The sequence below is a fragment of the Haliotis rubra genome, unplaced genomic scaffold (assembly GCF_003918875.1).
Source record: "Haliotis rubra isolate DU_JTF1 unplaced genomic scaffold, ASM391887v1 Scf618, whole genome shotgun sequence".
NCBI classification, from domain to species: Eukaryota; Metazoa; Mollusca; class Gastropoda; order Lepetellida; family Haliotidae; genus Haliotis; species Haliotis rubra.
The window spans coordinates 630,877-649,398 of NW_025767322.1; the positions used below are offsets into that span (position 1 = coordinate 630,877).

General features: G+C 41.8%; 1 protein-coding gene across 2 annotated transcripts in view; it reads right to left on the reverse strand.

Moving 5' to 3' along the window:
• The window catches only part of LOC124256097 (calmodulin-A-like), a 173,306-nt gene extending 162,986 nt beyond the window's left edge, over window positions 1-10,320 (reverse strand). Inside the window, exon 1 of one of the 2 annotated variants that reach the window (XM_046690034.1) lies at window positions 10,195-10,320. In XM_046690034.1, the coding sequence (XP_046545990.1) occupies window positions 10,195-10,197 (3 nt within the window). In that variant the 5' untranslated portion in view covers window positions 10,198-10,320. The remainder of the gene's footprint in view (window positions 1-10,194) is intronic. The other variant, XM_046690029.1, reaches the window with a different exon arrangement.
• Between the last annotated feature and the right edge of the window lie 8,202 nt (window positions 10,321-18,522).

Consider the following 18,522-nt stretch of genomic DNA (forward strand, 5'->3'; position numbering starts at 1 on the left):
CCTTTGTTCCGACATTAGGACTGTGTGATAAACCTTTGTTCAGACATAAGGACTATGATAAACCTTTGTTCAGGCATTAGGACTGTATGCTAAACCTTTGTTCAGACATTAGGACTGTATGCTAAACCTTTGTTCAGACATTAGGACTATGATAAACCTTTGTTTAGACACTGGAGCAGTATGAAAATATATTGTTCAGACATCTGTATCATATGACAAGAGATTGTTGTGACATTACAAGTATATGACAAGTATGTGACAAGGTGATTAGACACAAGGGATGTATAGCACGCTGGGGAGACGTAAATGTTGACTGACAAAATTAATTCTGACATCAGTGCTGTATTTAAAGTTGTAGTTCCTCCATTCATCTGTCTTGAGGTGTGTACCTCTATCTGTAGTCATCGATATACGCATGGTAATAACTCACTTACAGCTATACATAGACGATCATGGCTCACCGAGCATACGACTGACAAGTGAACCTGTGACGTCAGCGGAATACATTATGCTGTATGGTATTACAAAGATGAAAAGCTGTCCTTTCTTTAGAAGCTATTTCGACAAGGTCGGTTGGCCTTTAGTGTCTGTACTTAGCTACAGAACCCTCTCCATGGAAAGAAAGGGATTTAAAATTATATATTCGAGGCAGAGAAATGTGTGACCGTTTTTATACCCATTTAACGTACGTATTTGATACCTTTCTTGTCAACCAAGCCCAACATTACGTCAATACTGACGTATACGAGCCATTATCAATGAAACATTAAAACGCATTTGAAGCAAAAGGTTTGGTTTGGACAACGGACCACACTTCTCTGATTCATTGTCCAGAACATTGTATCTCCATTGGATTATGTTAAGTTGCCCTCTCGTTTAAAGAGCAACAAACAGAGTTGCGTCCCTTGGCTACGACAAACATTTGTGATTGTGAGTTTGAATCCCGGATAGCTCTCATGTCATCAGCATCACACCCGTTCTGTAGGTTTGAATATCAGATAGCTCTCATGTCATCAGCATCATACTCGTTCTGTGGGCTTCACCAAAACTGTAAACGTCCAAGGTCTGCATCACTTATGTCTCCTTTCTTAAGCAGATACCACGTGATATAACTGGCGTGAATGAGCGAGTGCGCTTAATTTTACGCCGCCTTTAGCAATATTCCAGCAATATCACGGCAGGGGACACCAGAAATGGGTTTCACACATTGTACCCATGTGGGGAATCGAACCTGGACCTTCGGCGTGACCAGCGACCGCTTTAACCACTAGGCTATCCCACTGGTATACTGGTATACTGAGGTTATATGAATACCATGGATCCGTTTACTGACATAGCTTACATGTAAGTGTGAGTTATGACTGAATCCAATCCAATCTATGTTGCCATTATAGCGTAAGTTAGAGACACGGGTGGATGGTGGTGGTGAATACACCCTTGATATTTCTATAATAAAATGGAAACATAATTAATCGAAGGCCCGGGTTCGATTCCCCACATGTAGGGCTTCCACGGGTACTCGAGTACTCGAGGACGAGTCGGGTTTAGCTGGACTCGAGTCCATTTTCTAGGACTCGAGGACTCGAAAAGAGGAGATAACTCGAATTATTGGGTTACGTTGAGAGATAGTCTGTCTGCCATGTGTTAAGCATGAGCGGCCGTTAACGTCTGATATTAGATAAGATATAACTTTATTATCCCGAAGGAAATCTTATACATCCAAACTGTCTCAAAATGAATATGTACACAGTTCACAAAAATATACACAATAATTACATGCACAAAACGAAAGCTATTTAAAATAAAACTGACATGATATAATTCAATTAACCATCAAGGTAAAGAGGCTGAATAATTCTAGTTGTAATCACATGATGACAATTCAAAATATTTGTTGCATTCACGAATACTTGATAGTATGAAAGACTGTCGAGCTCTGTTCTGAGGGAAGGTAATCGACATCAGCGTCCAGAAAGAAGTAGTTCAAAATTGTGACATAAATGTGTTAACTATCAAATCTAATTTTAATTGCCTTTTTGACAGTCTGGCGCTCATAGATAAAGGGAATATACTCGAAGACACTCAAGCAATTTTGCTGGCAGTATTAACCATTTTGAAAAATTTGTTTTTGTTGCGATCAGACAGAACCCCATACCAACATAGAAAATTGTAGCTCAACACACTTTGAATAAAGGTTTGATAAAAAACTGTCATTACGATAATAATGTTCAGAATGAGAAATTAGGCCAGTAACAGTGGCGTCATCTGCGAATTTCACAGTAAACAAGTCATTTATTGACAAGTAACAATCATTGGTATACAATACGAAAAGTACGGATGAAGGAACACAGCCATGTGGATCTCCAGTAGAGGTTGAGAGAAAAGAAGATTGATAGCTATTGGCACTGACATACTGAGTTCTATGTACCCTGAATTCTTTAACCCATCTGATAATGTTTTTATTAACGCCTAGATTAAATAGTTTACCCCTCATAAGGTGTGGCTGTATGGCATTAGTTGTTACAAGTCAGCAGATGAGAGTAAATATTATGCATCGTGTGAGATTTCACTTCTTAAAATGATTAGGTAACTATCTTAATAGACATGGAGAACGTACGATAAAAAATTAAATGTATGGGCGTATCTTGATCTGGACAGTGAAAAGAGAAAAATAACCAAATGCCGCCTGTGCGGTATATCACTGCGTTATGCAGGCAGTACAACCAGTACGATGATAAAATACAACATTTGGCAAGTAAACATCCAAATACTGATTCTAACCAACAGGAAATGTTAGTCACACGACGATATAGTCGGAATGATGTAAGTGTTCACTTTGTGACGGAACACGTGATGCCGGTTACGTTATCGTTTGCTTGAAAGGTATGAATTTCGAGTACTCGGGTCCGAGTCGAGTCTCGCCCCTCGAGTACTCGAGCCCAAGAAAATGGACTCGTTGAAGCCCTACCCACATGGGCACAATGTGTGAAGCCCATTACTGGTGTCTCTCGCCGTGAGGTTGCTGGAATATTGCTAAAAGCGGTGTAAAACGCAACTCACCCCCTCACTCACTAATTCTCCAGCTTGCCTTAACATTCATTAACTATCCAGCCAGTCTGATCCTCGATCTCGTTGGTCGCTTGATACAAGGATGGGCTGACTAAGGGCAATGCTAACCCTGATCTCATCCCCCAAATTGCCAGCCACGTCAGAAACTAGAAAACAGGAAGGGTAGAAGACTGATTCTGAATGCGTTACCGAGTGTTCCATTATAGAGTGAGTGAGTGAGTTTGGTTTTACACCGCTTTTAGCAATATTCCAGCAATATCACGGCGGGGGACACCAGAAATGGGCTTCACACATTGTACCCATGTGGGGAATCGAACCCGGGTCTTCGGCGTGACGAGCGAACGCTTTAACCACCAGGCTACCCCACCGCCCCGTTCCATTATAGAACATGCAACCAGAAGTTCCACCAAGAGTTTGGTTGAGCCTATGGTGCTTACAGACCAAGAAGAAATATCTTGACTCGACATCATGTAGTCAGGATGTCTTGTGTTCAAACATCTCCTAACACCCTACCGGGGGCACCAGTTACGGTCTTCACATATGAAACTCCTGGGAATCGAACCCGACACTTCGGCGTGACAAGCAACCGCATTACCCTCCAGATTATCCTTCCGATCTGTTCTACTCGAACCCATAAACAACGGAAATAGACACGTCATGTATACATGGATTATCCACTACCTGCAAATTTGAAGTTAACAGGGATAAAACGTGGCTTTAGTAAAATCAGAATCATACCGAGACCCTCTGACCTTCTCGCATTGTATTGAGGTGAGGTGAGGTGAAATTGGGTTAAACGTCGTGCTTGAGAATATTTTGCTCATATGACGACGTGCATGCGTGTGTATGTGTATGTGCGGCTGCTTGTACTAGCCCAGACTTAAGCTGGTTTTATAGTGCTAGCCCACTGAGATACCATGCCGCAGTGAAGCATGAATACCCCACTCAGACACATTATACTGACTCCGAGCCGACCAGTCCTTGTTGTACCCATTAATGCCGAGCGCCAGGCAGGGACCAACAAGTACCATATTTTAACATCTTTTGGTATGACGCGGTCGGGGATCGAAACCGCGACCTTCCGCTCTCCGGGCGGACGCTCTAACCACCACACCACGGAGGTGGTCTCTCGCATTGTATTGATGGTGGGATGGGTTCACGCCGCTCTCAGAGATATATGGGCAAGGAACTGGGCGTCACACCCACGTGGGGAATCAAACCCGACCCTACGAGGGTACGTTTTACCCACGAAGATATCCTACCGCCTTTGGATTATTAGCGACGATCTTAAAATTTTAATCAGAAATTTAGTGCACATTTATGTTGCACATTTAAGGGACGTTAACTCTTCAAAGCGATTTTCGGTGTAAAAACGACCAGTTTATATTTGAAATCTGATATCTGGCAAATTTAAATTTGCAGACAGTGACTATGCAGACAGGTGTAACATGGGTGTTGGCGTGGTTGTTACACACGCTGAAACATCCTCTATCCAAGCGTAATGGAAGATCAGGAAATAGTATGGCTTGTAAAAGAACCATCAACTTAAAATGGCTGCTTTGATGATCTAGTTTATGATACTGTACGCCATTACAGCAGCCACCGAGCCCTTCAACATCAAACAGATACGGAAATAGATTACACAAGAAGAGCTAAGAACCGATGATGTTTCAGGAAAGATATAGCATAATGTTAGTGTTTCCCCAGGCATATTTGGCAGTATGGCGCGCAGCGCCCTGCCCTTTTATTCAGCGCCCTGCCCTTTTATTCAGCGCCCTGCCCTTTTTTATTTAGCGGCCCTGCCCTTTTTATTTAGCGTTTTGCCCTTTTGAATCACTGTATTATCTGCCCTTTGAAAAATCCAATATTTTCCGGATTTTAACAAAGGCAGGAGTTAACTCCTTCCCGGATGTTTTTGTTGTGCAATAAAACTACCTATTTAAGTCATGGCGATTTTGGCTTTGTTCATTTTCATTCTGATTCACAATGCCAACCAAAGAGAGAACAAAGAGGAAAAGAGAAGAAGCTGTGAAGGCTGAAGCAAGGAAGTGTCGTCGACTCCTGGATTTCTTCACGCCAAACAGGTACGACTTGACAATGACTTCCGCCATTTTGAACCGATAGCGGCAAAGTTAGAAAACATTTCCAGCAATAATCTAGGTTCATGTGATCTCTTTATAGCTAATTAAACAAGCCCATTCTGTCTCTGTTATGTTTAAGAATCTTTGCTGTAAATACTTTACGTCCATATCTTATTTTATTCTTTTTGTGAGGAGAAAATAAAAACGAGATGAAACAAAGGGAAGCCATATCGGACATGATCACTTCAGATTATTCGAAGTTTTTCTTTTCCTTTTCCTTTTCCAATTCTTGTCTCAAGTATTTACAACACACCGGTGATTATTATCCTCTCTAATATTACGATTGTGAATAGATTCTAATATGTTGTTTTTTTTACTTTTAATTTCTCCCTGTTCAGTCGACCTCGCTCTGAAAGAAATCTTTTCGGAAGCACGTATTTTTTCATTTCGATTTTCTAGATATACACAAAACCCTCTCGTTTGCTATAGTTAATATTTGCACTGGGTTTATTCTATTTACTCTTTGTAAATGTACATGAATTACCGGAGTAATAATTCCACACGAAATAGATACAGGAATCGAAGCCCCATCAAATATGTCTATTTCTGAACGTATCTAAGTATATTTTTTGCACTGCATACATGTAGTTTTCATATTCTAAAATATCGGTAGAAATACTACATTAATTTTTCTATATATACTTAATTTGAAGTTAGTAGATTGTGTGGTGGATATGGTGTCTGCAATGAACAAAGACTGTTTTTTACCTGTCTCCATATCTAGTCTTAAAGATTTTCAAAATTATAAAATAATTGTTCCAAACTTTTGTGTATATTTATCTGATATTTTAAATTTATCCTCAACTGAAATGTTTTTTCTGTGTGTGAAAAGTACTTTCATTAGTACAAGGTATTTTTACTATTCTTATTTTCTTAATATTCAAAGGATGTTTTCTTATTACCAATTTACAAAATACAATAAATTTTGTCTGGAAATAAAACTGACTTGTATGTGTATTTCAGACCGATGTAGAAGATTCAGAACTTGTTAGCTATGACATTGACAAGCGGTTGTCATCCAGTGGCCCAGCTCCTCAAACAACTCGAAGAAGAAAGATGCAGGTCACAAGCTTGTCTTCGATACCAAGTGGAAACAAAGGTCGCCCCTGGCTGAAATACGTTGAGGATGCAAACGAGGAGGGTGAAGCAAGCTGCATGATGTTTTGTTCTGTTTGCACTAAGTGGAATATGAAAGGACGAAATGGATCCATGGTTTTGGACACAAGTTGGATGTCAAACTGTAAGACTGGACAAAATTACTTTGCATGAGAACTCTCAAATGCACCAGGAAGCAGTCAAACTTGAAAAGGATGATGCTGTGTCCATTGAAAAACACAGCTTGAGTGGAGTCAGGTCAAGGAACTGTTTGCTGAGGAAGTTCACCATCCACCATCCTGAAGACACTGACAAGCCTCAAGCCCAAACTGGGAGACCTCTACCCAAACATTGTGAAGCTCCTGAGTATCCATGCTACTGTGATCCTATCTACATCAGAGGTTGAGAGAGTCTTCTCCAGGGTGAAACTCATTGTGACAGACCATAGGAACAGGCTGAAAGTAAATAACTGCACCAAGCTACTTATGGTCAGCATGAATGCTAATTCTTCTACTGACGTTGACTTGAGGAAGTGTGTGGCCAAGTTCTTGGCATGAAAGAAAAGGAGAATATGAACGAATAAATTTATGAACTTACATCAAAGCATGCCAAACAGACCCAAATGATGTCAGCCACAGTAAATTACTGAACCCTTAATTGTTGTGCTTTTTTGTTCGCTGAATGCCCTTTTGAATTTTAAAGTGCCCTTTTTTTTCTGAGTCTACTCCTGCCCTTCTTCATAACCCTGGAGGAAACATATAGCATAATGTATGTTATCAGAGGTAATGATAAAACTTCTAGTCGTTTTATAGCTGACAGAACGTGTAAGTGATGGTCAGTTTTAACTCACTCATTCCAAAATAAACCTGAAAAGTGTTGATGTACAAAAATATTAAAAACATATGTGATTTAAATAGTTATAAGTGTCCATGAAAGGTCAAAGCGTGCATATTTAGATGGTCCCTGCACTATGTGATCCCTGCGACACCATCTTCCATCCTTTGACGCTGGTTGTTTTCTCAAACTGTTTTAGCTTCCTGCAGGAAGATTACCATTTTGAAAGTAAAGCTTAACGCAGCTTCAAGTGTTATTCCAACAATTTCACGGCCGCAACATTTGCAAACCAGATATGCAAGATACATTTCCAGTTTTAAAAGTGAAAAATGTTATGTAATTAGAATTCAGACTGAAATTGTTGTTCGTGAAAATAAACAGGTGAAGTTAAACGATTTCAAACTTTGCGTCCACCTATCTAGGCCCGGGTGACGTAGCATTGTGACGTCACTAGTCACATGACGTCGTTGTGTCTATATGTCCAGCTTATCAGTATTCGTCTAAACTACCTGACAGCCACGTCAGGCGCCTTGGATCAACGAATATCGATCAACTTTGACAACGTAGATACTTCCGACAGTGATTAAACTACTTAATATCCAGTTCGATATTGTCAAACGAAATTAAGTTAATGAAAATCAGTTTCTTCCAACATTAAAACACATTCGATGATATTTTAGTCTCTACGGCCCGAGGGTAGTGTCCTGTCGGTTGCCTGTTTGCCGGCTCGCCTTAGCCATGTCCGCTATCACCTTACACACGGAGATTCCCTCAAGTCATGCTATATATAACCAGCAGAAGCTATAAATAGACCTCCATCAACTGTGATGAGGAAGAAAATGATAAGACCAAGGTCGAGGTCACAAACACCAGCATGGCTGTTTGCTATACGTAACCTGGCTGTCGTCATATTTGACACATACGTGATCAGTGTGCTCTAACGCCATGATAGTGGTTATAAATTACTAAATTTTATAATAGTGTTTCACTGTTATGGCTCTCAGATATATGTGATTGTACAGCGGATCTTGTATGGGATTCTCAACCCAATGTAAACATTCAACGGTTTTACAGCTCTCTCAAAGTATAACACAGTCCCATGGATTGGGCGAAAACATAACAATGAGTAACCCGGGAGATTCGTTTTACTTGTGAAGACGAAAATAACTGATGAAAGAAGTTAAAAAATCAACTGAAATGTCATATGATTTCATCTTTACCTGTTCACAAATGGTCAGCTGGTTAAAGTTATTTGGCCCTAACACAACAACTGCGTCACCGCCCCTGGTGAGAAAGAGGTCCGAAACACCTATCCTTGCCGTAAAGTCATCCATGAAGAACCTCCGTAACTGCCCTGGCAGGATGTGTGACGCTGTTCATAACATCAACCACTGGTTTGTTTGGCCAGTCTTCAGCCTGTGTGTACACTATATCGTCACATCTGCCTTCACCAACGTAATGACCTTTATATGAGAAATGAGAACAAAGAGTTCACTGCAACACTGGCTCTCCTGCCGGTAGGATCGAACACAGACCATTAGCGTGGACTGGCGGCCGTGACCACTCAACTGACCCACCCCACAATGGAAAACTACCTACATAGACACATATGTTGTGTAGACTTCAGCACTCATAGACAATGTACCCGCAGGCCAACTTGCGGTATCAATACCGCATAAATGGTATCAAAACAAGTCTAAAACATGTACCTCTGAAACATGTAGACATTGCGGAAACACTACCTGAAAATGCATATGGATACACAGGTCGGCACACACACATCAGAGAGGTGCTGAATAACATGGAGATTCTTTAAATAGATACAGGTTTACAAAAAAGTTCAGGAGGTGAAACAGTAAGTTCAAAGGGAGTATCCCAGTTTGAAGTCGTGTTCCGAGGACATGTTCCGAGAGACTATTTACATCCACCATGTGTTTAGTGATTTGGGTGGTCATCACTAACGGGACGAGGTCATCTAGAAGATGACGACTGAAGGTCCACACCATGTAAGTAAGCATGGAGTGAGTGAGTGAGTGAGTTTAGTTTTACGCCACACTCAGCAATATTCCAGCTATATGGCAGCGGTCTGTAAATAATCGGGTCTGGACCAGACAATCCAGTGATCAACAGTATGAGCATCAACCTGTGCAATTGGGAACCCATGCCATGTGTCAACCAAGCAAGCGAGCCTGACCACCGCATCCCTTCAGTCGCCTCTTACGACAAGCATGGGTTACTGAAGGTTCATTCCAACCCGTACCTTCACGGGTGTCAGCAAGCATCTCCCAGAGAGCACAGAATACAAAACATTCCAAACAGCCCACGGAATTAGGTTTCACTTGTAACGTTTAAGACGTCGGATGAGATAATTAGTTTCATATGAGAGTTCACGTTGGTACTATACAAGATGGGATGGATCACTTTCATACGATAGTAATATAGGTGTTGTAAAATACACGATGTTTTAACTTCGAAATGAAATGAAACTATTTGCCCCATATATAAAATGTCATGGCGTTAAAAAGCTCATTATCTGACACACATATACTGAATTCATAATGTTAAGAGCTTTTGAAACTGCTTGCCTCCGACAACAGAGCATTACACCTACAAATGAAGTAACAGAGGAATTATCCCTTCTTCAGTTGGACGTTAGTAGGCGATAGCTGATCTCACAACCCTCGAGCCAGCATATATCTCTGTTGGCTTTCTATAGCTCTACTATACACAAAACAACAGTGTGTATCTTCCCTCCCTCCTCAACACGGAAGTACAGCTCTGCTGCTGCCGTCTCAGGTCAAGAGGAACTCGTGTATGAGACACGAACCTATCTGCTTTTAGTGGAAAGGCATAAACTTTGTCCAGCCAGTTACAAGGAATCAACTTTGTATCTACAACCTGTCAAAAGTGTATGACTGCTCTAAATGGCATTGGTAATGGCATCGAACAATCGGATACTTCTGAGGACATTAACTCAAAAATGAGAATTTCAATTGTAAACAAACGATGTAAAGGTGAATGACGCTTTGGTGCAGAATGATGGAATTTGACTTACCATTATTGTACATATCCTAGATAGGTCCACAAGTTAGTAAATGCTTCAGATCCCCGTACAATCGGATGTAAACAAGTGTCTAGTTGCCCTCTTCTCAACATCCAATCGCCACCTTATGTTTAGAGACGAGCAACCATTTGATCCTCCAGAAGTTCAGGAGCTCTGACGTAAATTGACGGAACAGTCTATTGACTGGTGAGGGATGACGCCACTCGCTTGGCTTCTAACACTGATGGAAGAACTGGGTTTAAAAACGCAAAGATGAGGTGGTTTCTGTAGATCTACAGCCCAACGTCTGAAGTCGGCCATCTGTAATAGAACCAGTGAAGAAATTACACACTTCTTATCAGATAAAGTTACCGAGTCCCCTACAGTATTTATCGACTAGCGCATCTTTCCAGCGAACGATCAACTCAAAATTTCTCGTGGCTATTTATTACGAGGAGCCCGCCTGGCAGCATGTTTTGGTACATCTCGAGAAAACCTGTATCCAGTCTAACAGTTGATCCTCGCAGTAGGTACAGACTTCTCACGGAATTATTCCTTTGAACGAAATACACTTTGATACAGCTCGACCAAATTAGGATTCCAGCACCCCATGAACTGGGCTGATCACTTGGATTCCCCAGCCCTGACCAGGGATGTGTGTTATGCTGGCTTTTCTACGTCGATGTTAATTGAATCTGGCTAAACAAATTTGTATTGATCTTGCCCAGTGCTGTAACCGGCGGGTTTTGCTGAAGTTGTGGACGGCAAGGATTGAAAATAACAGCCTAGTGTGAAATTAGGAACATTTAGTCGGATTGGTGATAGTAGAATCTCACATTAAGTGTTGCGCATCAATTCGTGTTAATACGTATTCCATTGCTGGAAGAGGTTATCGTAGTAGAGACCGAACTCAGTAGCCTTGCTGTAAAGTTGAGTGTGGGAATGGGGTTTTACGCTCTCGTCTGGAATAATTATATTTCAGAGCATCAAGTCCTCAATAATCGTGTTAATGATCAAATGACCGATTTGATTATTTTGCCTTTGATTCCACAAACAACAGCGCGGCGAAGCTCTCATTCTTGATGAGTAAATGATGTTTGACGCCACGCAAGCAATAATACAACTATACTGTACAAATGAAGTTAAGAACATCGATATTTTCTAATATCTATAGTTAATCTGTTATGAATGGTTCGGGTGCTCCTGAACTTCTTTGGAGTAAATATATAATACTGTCTGCAAGGCGCTAGAAGATTAACAGCCTAATGGCCATCTTATCCCACCAGGTACCCATTCACTGCTGGGTGAACAGAGGCAATTTGAACAAGCTCATCTGCCTGAGGTGAGGCGATACACGTCACAGGACGGGATTGAAATCCTAGTAATTCACCCTTCCAAGGACTCTATGTGACCGGGGCGGTGGGGTAGCCTAATGGATTTAAAGCGTTGGCTCGTCACGCTGAAGACCCGGTTCGAATCCCCACATGGGTACAGCAATGTGTGAAGCCCATTTCTGGTGTCCCCGCCGTGATGTTGCTGGAATATTGCTAAAAGCGGCGTAAAACCAAACTCACTCAACTCACTCACTCTATAATGGAACACTCGGTAACGCATTCAGAATCAGTCTTCTACCCTTCCTGTTTTCTAGTTTCTGACGTGGCTGGCAATTTGGGGACGAGGTCAGGGTTAGCGCCCTCACTCACTCAGTCAGTCAGTCTATGTGACCAATTCCAACGTTACTCCTTTTCAGCTGTTCGTCACGATATGGCTGAGATATTGCCGATGTGACGTTAAAATATTAACTCACATTTCAGCTCACTATGCACTCATTTCAGCTGAAAATTTGTGACTTATGCACAGGACCATATCTTCATCACTGTCATGCACAAACCACGGTAGTATAATCTCAACGTTCTGAAAATTGTAGAACCGTTAAAATATGTCATGCATTAGCAGTGGGCGGGGTGATCCAGCCACGTAGGTGGTATACAACCGCTGGTACAAGTGACCTTCATCACTGTCATGCACATAGCAGTGGGCGGGGTGACACAACCATATAGGTGGTCCATACAACCGCTGGTACAAGTGACCTACATCACTGTCATGCACATAGCAGTGGGCGGGGTGACACAACCATATAGGTGGTCCACACAACCGCTGGTACAGGTGACCTTCATCACTGTCATACACATGCCAGTGGGCGGGGTGACACAACCATATAGGTGGTCCATACAACGGCTGGTACAAGTGACCTACATCACTGTCATATACACATAGCAGTGGGCGGGGTGACACAACCATATAGGTGGTCCATACAACGGCTAATACAAGTGACCTACATCACTGTCATACACATGGCAGTGGGCGGGGTGACACAACCATATAGGTGGTCCATACAACGGCTAATACAAGTGACCTACATCACTGTCATATACACATGGCAGTGGGCGGGGTGACACAACCATATAGGTGGTCCACACAACCGATGGTACATGTGACCTATACTGTCATATATACATAACAGTGGACTGGGGTGGGTTGACACAACCAGGTAGGTGGTCGACACAACATTCGTCACACCCGAAGAATACAACGAGTCACTGTACAAGATGACCCATTGCCGTTCAGTCTTGTCTTGTGTCAAGGCTAGTTGGTAGTTCCTTCGAAAGCTAATCTGGCTGCGTGTTGACGGGCTAATGTCAACGTGGACTATACATGCAGCTTGCAATGGCGATATCTAATATCTCAGACACATCTCTATTACACGATACATCAGGAAAATGTGAAGCTCCTATTAATTCTGCGAGTGAAGATAGTTTTTCGAAATTCGTTATGAATCCGCTCAATCCATCATCTCTCTCTGTCATCATCAGAGATCTGCCCTCAACATCATTCAAGATGACGGAATTAAACGGCGACCAGACCGTGGCATGATGACATACATGCACCGTGTAGGTAATGTCACCATGTCAGGCTGTATGTCATTTCAAGGGTATGACATGCTTTTAATAAGTTACTATGAACTCGGCTTGCCATTCACACATGAAACAAGGTTACAGAGCTCGTCCGATCACTGGTGGATAATGGCAGTGTATAAAGTAGTGTACGAACAAACAGGGATTACCAACACTGGAGATGTAGTAACCATCACAACACGTATGACAGGGGTCATCGTGTCACGGTTTCATACCGCGGGTGTCATATTTCACTCGGGCACCTAGTGTCAATGGTTGGTCGAGTCACTGGTGTCGGGTATATCGCCTATTGAAGCTGTTATGCTTCACTTCCTGCACATGTGCTATGGATGCCATACACCAAACAACGAAAATACTCATGGGTGTAATAATATACATGATTACAAGAGAAGGCATCAGCTGTATAATCTACGATTATCTGGGGTATTATTTCCCCGTTCTATTGCAGTAAGTACCCTTGACTCACTCGCACCCTGCGTTCGTTTCGAAAGGGATGTGGATGGGTGGGGTAGCTCAGTGGTTACAGCGTTCGCTGGTAACGCGGAAGACCCAGGTTCGACTCCCCTGTTTAGATTCCCAATTAATGGATAGTATTACAATGTGTGAAGGCCATTTCTGGTGTCCCCGGACGTCATGTTTTTGGAGGGGCGGTGGGTTAGCCTAGTGGTTAAGGCGTTTGTTCGTCACGCCGACGACCTGCGTTCGATTCCCTACATGGGTACAATGTGTGAACCCCTTTTCTGGTGTCCCCCCGCCGTGATATTGCTGGAATATTGCTAAAAGCGGCGTAAAACCCAACTCACTCACTCACTCATGTTGTTGGATTATTACTTAAAGCGACGTAAAACCCAAGTGACTCACTCACTCTGAAGGATGTCACCATCTCACGGCTCCTTATCACTCAGTATTACTGTATCTTCGGTTCCACGATACTTGAAACTGTTTCAAAATCATTGCAAATTAGTCCGGCCTTCTTCTACATGCCCACACGATCTCTTTCAGTGTGTAATGACACCACATTAATCTGAAATACTATTCTTTCTCCTTCTCGACAGCTGAAGGTCTAACCAGGAGCTGCACTTGTTGCCACGGGCATTAATCATATGTAGCCAGCTAATTATCCAATGCCAAGGATACCAGACTAAACCCATCGTGAGTGACGGCAGTAGACCCCTCGTAGTCTACAACAACATGCCTCATCCTTTCTGATGCTATCACAGATCGACCAGACATGCGCAGATCGACCAGACATGCGCTATTTGTCTCGGTTTGTTCGTAGTGCCTGCAGTAGCCTGAAGTAATCTCGTAAATTCTCATTTTTCTAAAACTCTTTATTTAAGATTCTCGGATATTCAGGTAAAACATTACCTGTTCGGTTTTACTCATTTGCTCTGACTCAAAATAGTATTCTTTGCCATAGACACATTGTTGTTTAAAACAGGATTGCTCTTTACATGCTTTTAAAATAGTCCGTCATATGATGTATCTGGGTAGTTAGACAAGGTAGAATACGATTGGTCAGCTGGTCAATACGACTGGTCAAAATGAACAATTATTGATTTATTTTGGACTTCACACAGCGTGGAACAATATCAGAGTTATTCCAAAGTGTGTGTGTTTCTTTAGGAAGGACCGTGTCACGTAACCTAGATAGGTGATATTTATTACCATGTTGACAGACCTGGAACCATAATCCAGACAAGCCGTGGATTTGAACCAACGGTAAGCGTATCCTGGTGTGACGAAGGGACACAAATATCGTCCACGTCGTCTAAGGCACAGCACTACGCAGTGCAGAGTTGCGGCCCTTGGTGCACCAGTAACCTGTGGTTCTAGTTTCGAATCCCATTCGCGCCTGTCTTGGTTTTAGCTTTGTTAGCACCATACCCGTCCTTGTCGGTGTCAACTACGTCAGACATCTGTATTACATCGTGTTCTCCCCTGATTGCCGTAACAGGGAAATGTTTTATAATTCTCTAAACTGGCTAATCTCAGTGTTTTTTAAAGCTGGGATGTTACATCTCTTTGTGTTTATGAAGGCTGCTTTGTCTTTGCATCAGATTCGATATGATGTCGTCAATGATCCATCTCAGGTTTACGTATGAGAGCCACAATTGTCAGTCATAATGAGGGAAACAGAACCAAAATGTCAAATGTCCAAGATATTTTGAGGATTAAACTTCATTTTTATTTCCCTCACGACGTTTCGGGACCATTCCAGGTCCCTTCACCAGGTGAACATAAAAAAAGAAATATATCATCAATAGAAAAGAATTTTAATCCATAAAACTATCTTGGACATCTACGTACAACTTGCCACTGAAAAGACATCAAAATGTCAAAGTTCAACAAAATTGATTAATGTATGGACATCACGTTCAGAGGATCATGTCCCCCAAACAATGAAGTTTGGGACCCAGTACAACACAAACGAATACTTGAGAACACTTGCACCTCCAATGCTTCTGAAAGGTGAGGAAGTATCATTTCTGTTTTGAAGCATCAATGTTTCTCGAGCATCTGTTGTCAGAGTACCTTAAGCACAACGTGTTATGGAATTCCAGGAGCGGGCATGTTTGGTCAAGCTGACACATTGCCCACGTTGTAAATCAATCTCTGTCAAGCGCGGCATGTTGTTCCTGATGACGCTGTAACCAGAAACAGTGATTTAGGAGTAAAATGCCCGTACCACTATCGATTGTGTCAGAAGAAAAGGAAATTAAACAATGGAATTAGATTGGCACGACACTGAGTGAGGATTACATGTCAATTACTGTAGAATACAACGTTTTCCTAAAGCCATAGGTTAAAGTGCGAGCGTGATCAAAATATCAATGGTACTATCAAATAAGAGGATACCGTAACTCTTTACGGACACCTGGTAGCAGGTTTTGATAGTGATGCATTAACAAATGCTTATGATGTGGTCGGAATCGTCCAATGTATTCTGCCCCTATTAGAGACAACTAATGATGATGGAAATGCTTTTGTCGCTTGTATTTGACCTCAGCAAGCAGTGTGTTTCCTGGAGGATGTTGTCTCACTTGATTTGTTTTCAAAAAATTATATGCTTGTTTGTTTCAAAAGTCCAGATAAGACATCATTTTACTGTTGTACATTGGAACGCGCTGTACTATCGACACAGTTTGTACAAGATGTTACACCAGGGTCTCGTTTGACTAGTTAAAGTATGTGAACTTCAACCATCGTGGCGCAAAGACAAAGTTGTGGATTTGGACCAAGATTCTAGTTAAACCAGTTAACTTTAACACCTAACACCTTTGCAGTAACGTTGACGTAACGTCAGTTGCTGTAAGACAGCTTTGCGAAACTGGCATAGACATGAGCACACATAACTACGTATCAGAACTACACATGGGCGTGCTTTTGGATTGTATCCCGTACTGAACGCACCAACCATGATACCAGCACTCATACCTCTGTGGCCTGAACCGTGACTGAAAACGAAGGCCTGGCACACTACAACAGAGAAATGGAACACTGTCGTAAGTCATACATTTGAATCGCAGACTATCGTAAAAGGTTTTGAATGTCCCCTTTGCATAGCTAGACACGGAGATGAGGAATGTTCAACACAATCCTGTACTGAAATGAGGCAAAGAACATTAACCAGACGTAACACAGCATGCATAACATGCACAGATACGTTCACTGGGTGCCTCCATATCCACCTGATATCCTTAAACTGACGAAAGTCCAGGTATTCACGAGATATTTGATGACATTATGGAGCATGTCCCATACCTTGCAGTAGATATAGCTTTGTGTTGGATCAGCTTACATGCAGCGGTCATGGTAACTGCGCTTTATTCAGTGTCTGTCTGGGGCTGTTACAGTACAACCAGAAATTATTGAGAATTTAAAGATTGTAAATTTGTTATTTTGTTCACTCATTACTATTTTGTCAAGTCACCATGGGCAGCAATGCAGGCTTCAATGCGGCGGGGCATACTACTGATCAAAGAAGTTAGAAAGTCGTGGTCCATGCTGTCCCAATATCGGACCACCTCTTCTTTCATTTCAGCAATATTTGTCAGATTTTTCTTATTGACACTTTCCTTCATAAGTCCCCAAACATTTTCTATTGGATTTAGGTCAGGGCTATAGCTTGGCCAATCTAATAATGTCATATTTTATGAATATCTGTGTACCGCTTCACTGTTCATATTCCCTTCAAATACACAGAGGGGCGTTGCCCCTAACACAGATATGCCACCCCACACGTTAAATTTCGGACTGTACTTTGGGCGCTAAAACAAAGATTTTTCAGTTTGTTTGGTCCCGAATTTCAGTGTATTAGGAAACAGCCACACAGAACTTTCATCTGAGAAATCACATTGTCCCAGTTAAAATTATATGCTGTAAGCACCAGTTCAACCTTTTGTTCAGGTTTCATGATCGGTGATGGAATTCCTCGACTTTTCTGCCAACCCATGCATGCAGCTCAGTTCTAATTGTCTCCTTACAGACAGCCACAGTTTCTCTATCAATCATATCCAGCCTTAAGTTTTCTAAACTCCTTCGTTTGTTTTTAGAAACAAGAATACCAAGCCGCCTCCTGTCACCGACAGTCAATTTTCCTGGCCTACCTGCGCCTCCCTGGTGCTCAATGCCATATCCATTCGCAATATTTTTCAAAACACGATAAACAGTGGAGAAAGGGATGCCTGTTCTACTTGAAATCACTTCCTCTTCTCTAAATCACTGATGATCACTGAAAATGTCGTCTGCTAGCAAGTAAACAAAGGGGAATAACTCTTCACAAAGTAATGAAAAAGGATTAACGGAGTTGTCTCTTGAATGAAACCAAGCACTTGATAGCTGGTCAAGGTTGTTTATACTAGAAATCCAAGTAAACATATTCCTTAAATTCTCAATAATTTCTGGTCATACTATATTATTCTTTTAAGAGTTGATGTAGGCCTAAACCTGCGTGCCTGTTTCTAAACACCATTATTAACACAACTCTTGTAATGTTGCTTGTACTCGTAAAGCATTTGTAGAAACTGTAAATGTATGAGAATGGCCCTAATAGTTCCACCGAACAGTTAATCAAATTTGAAATGTTTTCATTTTCATTATTTTTTGCTGGTCAGTTTACACAGAGAAGTGGCATGATTGTCCATCTCTGCTTACCATACACAGAGAAGTTGCATGATTGTCCATCTCTGCTTACCATACACAGAGAAGTGGCATGATTGTCCATCTCTGCTTGCCATACACAGAGAAGTGACATGATTGTCCATGTGTTTATCATACACAGAGAAGTGGCATGATTGTCCATCTCTGTTTACCATACACAGAGAAGTGACATGATTGTCCATCTCTGTTTGCCATACACAGG